This window comes from Etheostoma cragini, chromosome 9 (genome assembly GCF_013103735.1).
Source record: "Etheostoma cragini isolate CJK2018 chromosome 9, CSU_Ecrag_1.0, whole genome shotgun sequence".
Lineage (NCBI taxonomy): Eukaryota > Metazoa > Chordata > Actinopteri > Perciformes > Percidae > Etheostoma > Etheostoma cragini.
In genome coordinates, this window is record NC_048415.1 from 4158757 (window position 1) to 4166194 (window position 7438).

At 41.0% G+C, this 7438-nt stretch overlaps 1 protein-coding gene across 4 annotated transcripts in view; it reads left to right on the forward strand.

The window, feature by feature from the left end:
• fnbp1l (formin binding protein 1-like) overlaps positions 1 to 6470 on the forward strand; it is a 44340-nt gene extending 37870 nt beyond the window's left edge. For 3 of the 4 annotated variants that reach the window (XM_034880698.1, XM_034880694.1, XM_034880697.1), the window contains 6 exons: positions 479 to 588; positions 741 to 873; positions 1430 to 1524; positions 2329 to 2504; positions 3202 to 3239; positions 4372 to 4598. In XM_034880698.1, the coding sequence (XP_034736589.1) occupies positions 479 to 588; positions 741 to 873; positions 1430 to 1524; positions 2329 to 2504; positions 3202 to 3239; positions 4372 to 4512 (693 nt within the window). In that variant the 3' untranslated portion in view covers positions 4513 to 4598. Of the gene's footprint in view, positions 1 to 478; positions 589 to 740; positions 874 to 1429; positions 1525 to 2328; positions 2505 to 3201; positions 3240 to 4371; positions 4599 to 6218 lie in introns of those variants that run through there. The other variant, XM_034880695.1, reaches the window with a different exon arrangement.
• The last annotated feature ends 968 nt before the right edge of the window (positions 6471 to 7438 follow it).

Here is a 7438-nt window from a genome sequence, read left to right on the forward strand (position 1 = left end):
TATATATATATATATATATATCCAGTAGTGATAGTGTTTCCTCTCCTAGTAAATTAGATGTCCTGCCCTCTCTCTGATATCATATTCTTTTCACCTACTAAAGCTGCATTACACCCACTTAAATACAATTTAGGGTTTCCCGGGTGAAGTCCATTTTAGTCTACCCTAATGTCAGCGAATGCACAGTATACCTGATCAGTACTGACACAGTCCCAGAAAGGAGGGTTTGTAACTTTAGAAGCAACATTATTCTTAGAGAGCAACAAGGAGGAAAAAAACCAAAACTTTTTATGTTTCTTTCTGTAGAAAGTGTGTTAACAAGTGGAGGCAGCAGGGCTCAACAAAGTGCAGTGGTACTAGTATGGCTTTAGCAGCTCTCTCCACACCTCAGAGAAATGAGAGACATTTATGACTCATCACTGACTTCATTTTGAGTTGGTTTGTAGTTTTACAAATTAGTTTGTTTTTTTACCACCAGGCCCCATCTCTGGAGGATTTCAGCCACTTACCCCCTGAGCAGAGGAGGAAAAAGCTGACGCTGAGGATCGACGAGCTCAGCAAAGAGCTCCAGAAAGAAATGGATCAGAGGTAGGGCCTCGCCCATAATGCATTGCCTAGCCCAAATCATCACTATGTATCCAGAGGAAACAAGGAAAATAGGCCAAACATGACCTATGAACTGCTTATTATCATTAGTCTGTCCTTTCAACTCCAGGGCATGTTTGTTTTGTGTCTTTCAGAGATGCCCTGAACAAGATGAAGGATGTGTATGAGAAGAATCCACAGATGGGAGACCCCAGCAGCTTGCAGCCCAAAATATCAGAGACCATATGTAACATGGAAAAGCTGCGCTCAGAAATTCACAAAAACGAGGTACCAACGTTAAGTTAAGATTATTTCTTTTGGGCATTTTAAGTTGGAGTCGTGGCTGCTATGTTGAGGAGTGAACCCCCACACATGGGTACACACTCCACCAAGGGCTCCCCAGGCACCAAAAGGTTTAGATTTAAATGGAGTAAAAAAATAAATAAAGAACAGGCACAACCGGGAGGCTCAGTTGGTGAAGCGTGCATCCGTATAGAGAGGTTTATTCCTCGACGTAGAGGCCTAGGGTTTGAATCCGATCTGGGGCAATTTCCTGCTTCCCCCACTCTCTCCCCTTTCATATCTATGCTGTCCTTTATATAAAGGCCAAAATGACCCAAAACAATCTTTAAAAAAGAAAAGGGAAAAAAGCACAAGAAAAAGATGGAGGGTAAGAGAGGAAAAGACTGATAAAAGTGTTGGTTTAGATAGTGGTTGATAGCCCCATCTCCTGGTTAACTACGTAATGAGCTGCTTTGTGTGGATGATAGTGGCATCGATCAGAAAACACTACTTGTGATATTAATACCTCTCTCTCGCTCTCTCTCTTTCTCTTTGTTAACAGACGTGGTTATCTGAGGTGGAGGGAAAGCAAAGCTCCAGAGGAGACAGAAGACACAGCGCTGACAACCACCATCCCACTCCTCCAGGCAGAGAGAGGTAAACAAAACCACAAAATATATGTTCAGCACAAACATTCACTTCACGTATTAATGAATGACATGTGAAGAGTCGGAGTAATCTTTGTTTTCCAAATCATAAGTGAATCAGTTTAGTAAGGAGTATTTACTGGGAAATGCTCATCCCACTGGCTATAGAGTGCACATCTTTGTTTGTCCCACTATGACCAAAAGGAATTAACCAATTCTTTGCTTTCGTTTTTTGAATTATTTCCTAAGACGTTTTTTATAAATAAAGCCATCCGGGACTGATTACAGGGGAAATAGAGGCATCGTCTAATCATGTAACAACATACAATTCAACTAATATAGTTTCCAATAAAAATGAATTGTTAAGGAAATGATTACTAACTTGTACTTAAATTGAGCTTTTCCCCTATAATAAGGACTAGATTGCATCATTGTTCGCAGACAACGTTTTGAGGCGTTTTTAGGAAATTATTCTAAAATTACAGACTCATAAAAATGATGCATTGCCTCAAAATTTTGCATGTCATTCTTTTACCTTATTAAAGCTTGGAATTAATTGGACTGTACTTAACTCTTCATTCAAATGGACCTTACAGGTAAAAATATCCACAACGATATGAAGGTTCCAGCTTTTTTTTTTTTTTTTTTTTTAATCTAGTAATCTGGTGTTGCACTTCTCAACCTGCTAAATGCAATTTTCTCCATGGGGAAATGTACTGGGTTTTTGTTTTCATATATGTTATAAGCAAAGGAGCAGCAAAGTATTGTAATCATGCAAACACAACGCTCATTCCTGGTGCCTGTTTCCCATCAGTCCTGAGGGCAGTTATACAGATGACACCAGTCAGGAGCATCACACACCTCACAAGCGACCCAGTCCTCCACAGCCGGGACAACCCAACCCCGACCCGCACGAGTTTGATGACGAATTTGACGACGACGACCCGCTGCCAGTCATCGGACACTGCAAAGCTCTCTACTCCTTCGATGGTACGTGAAGACAGCAGTGTTAAAAAACAAAATCTCCTCAATTAACTATGTGAGGGGGGAAAAAAGCCACAATTAGGACAGCTGATCGAGGAAAACTGAGAGCTGGTATACAAATCAAACCAATCTTTAAAAAGTTATTAGTGTGATGTAGACCAAATTTGAACATTAAACAAACCTTTTGTTTTTGGTTTTCTAGGCTAACTAGCAAGGTGGCTAACTTGGCAGTAAAACCCAAAGGGGTAAGCGAGTCTCCACAAAGAGTTCTTTGTGTTGAATTTTAAACTCCGGTGGATTTCTGAGGACTATGATTAACTGCTCTTCAGATCTCTGCAGGGTAAATCCACACAGCTAGCTAGACTATCTGTCCAATCTGAGTTTTCTCTCGCACGACTATCTGTGCGGAGCTTAGCGCCGCCCATGATAATTGTGATTAGTTTAAAGATTTTTTTTTTTCTTCTCCCATCTTGGAATGTTATGTGGACTAGCCAGAGCCTCCTCTGCTCTGTAGCGTGTGGATGGTCTGGCACAGCAAGACTAAGCAACACCTGAAATCCCTTAGCCCCGTGCGGCTCTTTTGATTATCCTGTACATACGTAGTTGAATATCCATGATCATTGTATACAAGATATGAGTGGTTTGAGGGATCCAAAACGAACCTTGGTGTGTGTGTTTAATGTCATTATGGTTTGTCTCTCAGGTCAGAACGAGGGGACACTAGTGATGGCAGAAGACGAGGTAATCCTTGTTTCTTATTTAGTACTTTTGTTTTGTTGCAGGTTGTTAAAGGTAAGGCTGTGCAGACCAACACCTACAATGAATTGATTAACAAACACATCTGTTTATCCAAAGTCCTATACAGCTTAATTCTCTGTCTATTATGAACACACTCACACACTAGGGCTGGGCAATAAGGAGGAAATCAGATATCACGATATACTTGCCCAAATACCTAGGTATCGATATTGCGGCGGTATTCTAGGGTTGACAATTGGTAATCTAACGAAATATCTCCACACATAGATTTTATATAAATGACCATAAGTAATGGGAACGTCATGTCTAAGTGGGGAAAAGGCAAATATTAGAACAGATAGAATAGTCTGTTAAGTTCAGGAAAGTACATCACTTTACCGTAATGCAGCCTTTGAAACCAGGAAACACATTCACACATCATATCATAATATCACGATATCTCAAATCTAAGACCATATCTGGTCTCATATCATGACATTGATATATTGCCCAGCACTATCACACACGGTAGTTTATTTTGACCCAATCACTGCTGCTGTAAATACTTGCACAAAATGTGTATTAATCCGCAGCTATAAATGGTCCCCAACAAATGTACTAATTCCTCCTGTTTGAGTAATGTGTGACAAGAAGTACCTTGCCAGCTTTTAGAAAATTAGGCTGATGACAATAAGACTGTACACTCCTAGATGTATAGTATGCTTTTTAAAGCCACTGTGTGTAAGGTTTTAAAAATCTCACTTTGGCGACTCAGTAGTACCAAAAAAAACAAAAATACTCTTATTTTAAAACTTGCTGATAGAAAAGCATTTCCCCTCAACAAATCCAACATAGTCTACAATAATGTTAATGGGGTTGCCTCATTTGTTTCGAAAAAGAAATGTGTGCTATCAAAAATAATGTGACAGATGGTATTCTGATTAAAATGAAAAACTACACTAAATGTCTTTTCAAATGTGTTTTGGCTTTGCTGTGGTGAATGGACGGCCTCTGTCCGAGTAATAGACTTAATTCACTCATTTAGTTATGGTGATCCACTTATTGTGGTGTACCTTCATTAACAACCATCCAGAAAGTAAGTTAAAACAAAAACATCATATTTTTCCCGCTGCAGGTGTTGTACATCATCGAGGAGGATAAAGGTGACGGCTGGACGAGGGCAAGGAAGCAGAGCGGCGAGGAGGGCTACGTTCCCACCTCCTACGTAGAAATCACCATGGAGAAAAACAGCAAAGGTGCTGTCACCTACATCTGACGCTAACACCGTCTCTCTCATCCTGTCTGTCGTCCTCTCCATCCTCCCTGTCATCCTTTCTCTTCCTCGAAATAACACTACAAAAAGAAAAAAGACTCTCCTGCATGGACATTCATCTGTTTCCTGATTCCCATCCCATCTCTCTGTCCTCCTGTGTGTCCCTCTAACCCTGTAATCATGTGTCCTCCTCTCATATCTGTGGGGACTGGTGGTTCCGAGGTGAGAGGCAAATAAGTGTGTGTGTGTGTGTGTGTGTGTGTGTGTGTGTGTGTGTGTGTGTGTGTGTGTGTGTGTGTCAGAGTGAGTGATGTCTCCACTGCTGTTTGGGCCTCATGCAACAACTACACTTCTTATTGATCAAAGTGTTTGAGTTCTATGTGTATATATTAGACACAATTTATTTTTTAATTATGTTGATATTTCTGTTTTTTAAACTGGAAACGTTTAAAAAGGATTTTAAGTTCTTTGGATTCTTGTGTCGACTTAATTCGAAGATGTTCTGATTTCATCTGTTTTTATTTTTCTGTCTGATTGGTGTGTGTTTTTGTGTGTGTGTGTGTAAGAGAGAGTGGACGTTTGTTTCTCTGTTACCTGTGCCATCCCATTAAAGGTGGAATTACACTTTCAGAGGTTTGTCTGGTTTCAGCCTTGGTAGTGCTGCATCACACAGTTACAGGCGTCTTTTAGCCTTTTTTGACATGTCCTTTCAGAGCTCAGCTGGAAATTTTAAAAGGATAAGGTCATTCTTCTTTTTAATTTATTGTATACAAATCCCATGAAAAGGCCAAAACCAACAATATGTTAGTTTCTCAATACTATAAATATATACAGTATATCCCCATTTTTAATTTAGAAACCTCAAGTTGAAGATAAAGTTAGGAAGTGCAGTTTGAAAACTGTTTAACTTCAGTAGTATAAAAAAAATCCTCTCTGACAAATCCTGTACTCATGTTACCTTGCACTCCTAAACAGACTGTCCTTGGTCACTGAGTCTCTGAATAAAGAGTTTCTGTTGGGTTCCCTGACCGTAGCAGGCGTGTAGTCGTGTTTGAAGGCTTACTATTATACCAGCAGGGATGAAAAACCACAGCACCCAAATACTGCATGACTGAATCCAGAGAACTGGAAAGTGTTGCTGCCCTTTATTAGTTGCCATTATCGTGGTATTGATTAAATACTGGTGAGATGTTTTTAAAGGGGAGGCTGCCAAACTTCCAAAAACTGACTTTTTGTTTTTTTCCACTCTCTAAATCAATTAATTCTCTTTTTTTTATAGTATTTATATTTTTTCTCCATCTTATCTTTTGTCTTCTTCCTTCCTGTCTTCCATCCTTTCTTTTCCTCATCCCCCTTCTCTCTCTCGCCTATGAGTCATGCATTTCCTGCTTTTCTGTCCTTTCACCTCCTCACCCCCGCTCCTTCATATTACTTCTCCCTATTCCATATCTATTTATCTTTTTCTGTCTTCCCTTTTCTCTCCCCTCCTCCCTTTCCTTGCTTCCTTCTGTCTTTCTACTGACTTTTTGGGGAATTGTGTCCACCTTGATGGGAACTACTCTTTTTAAAAGTCAGTTGGCAGTCTCTCTCTGTATGCACTCCGGAATGCTTTTATTCTGTTAAAACACAAACTTCCTTCTCAGACGTAGAAAACTGCGGCTCATGTGTGTGTCTCGTAGTAACTCGCTCTCTCCTCTATGTGACTGCAGGTTCCTGAGGGCTGCAGGGTGGCCAGGTGATTTGATTGGCTGGTGAAGGGCTCACGATGATTGCTGATTATTGGTGATGGTGGTGGGGGGTGACAAAGAAAGAGAGAGGTAGAGAGGGATTAAGAGATGAGGGGAAGGCAGGTGTGCATGTCTGCATGCTCACATATCCATAAGCATCCATAATCCAAAGCATTCTGGGTTGCTAGAGGAAGAAGGGGAGGGTCATAAGTAGAAGAGAAGATGAACTTAAAGCCCAAAAAAGCACTAACATCATCTAATAATAGGCAGCAGCCATTGGAGAACTCCCACCCTGACTAAGAGTTTCTAAACTTTTTTCTGCAATAGTTTGACATAGCAACGCTTCGGCAGTAGCAGTAGAAAGCTGGGAAGATTTGTACTCGTTCTCAGGGGAGGAAACCCCAAAATCTGTCCTCTGCTGCTGTGATAGAAGATGAAGCCACTGTCAGACGTTTATTAGAATAAACAGAAGCTGCAACAGCTTCCTGGTCTGTCATGCCGTTTTTCCACTGCATGGTATCCACTCGACTCGCCTCGAAGCTACACGCCTTTTTTGGTTTTCCATTAGGAAAAAATAGTCGCTGGTACCTGTAAAAGGTGCTTGTTGTAGTACTACCTCAGACGTGGTTCCAAGCGAGCTGAGGCGATACCAAAAGGTGACGTGAAAAGCAGACTGATTACTGATTGGTCGGAGAGGGGGCTGGCAACAGACGGGGGCAGGAGTGTCCTGAACAAACCTGCAGTGTTTACCGGTAAAAGGTTTATCCAGCGTTTTTTGTTTTTTTCAAACTGCCTGTGTGACATTCTGTATGTGTGTGTTGCGTCAGGTCACGGCAGTTTCCTGCTGTGACGACAGGCCACGGCTCTAATCTGCAATGCAAAAAGGAGGCGTCGAGTAGGTACCATTTATGGAAAACGCCACAAGGGTCTTAAAAGATGCGACTTCTGTGATGGCTACACACTTTTAGGAGAAAATCTGATCACATCAGGGGGAAAAACTTGCTGGTGTTCTTCTCTCTGTGGGTTCAAACATACAATGTATGTATCCCCTTGTTTTTGTTTATATTTAACCTTTGACAGCAAAAAGAAAGCATGTGCGTGGCTTTAAGTAAAACATCTACTCGAATGTTTCAGCTTACAGAGACCAGTGCAACAGCAGGTCGTCCCCTCTGATTAGTTGTAGATTCATCCTTTAATGACAG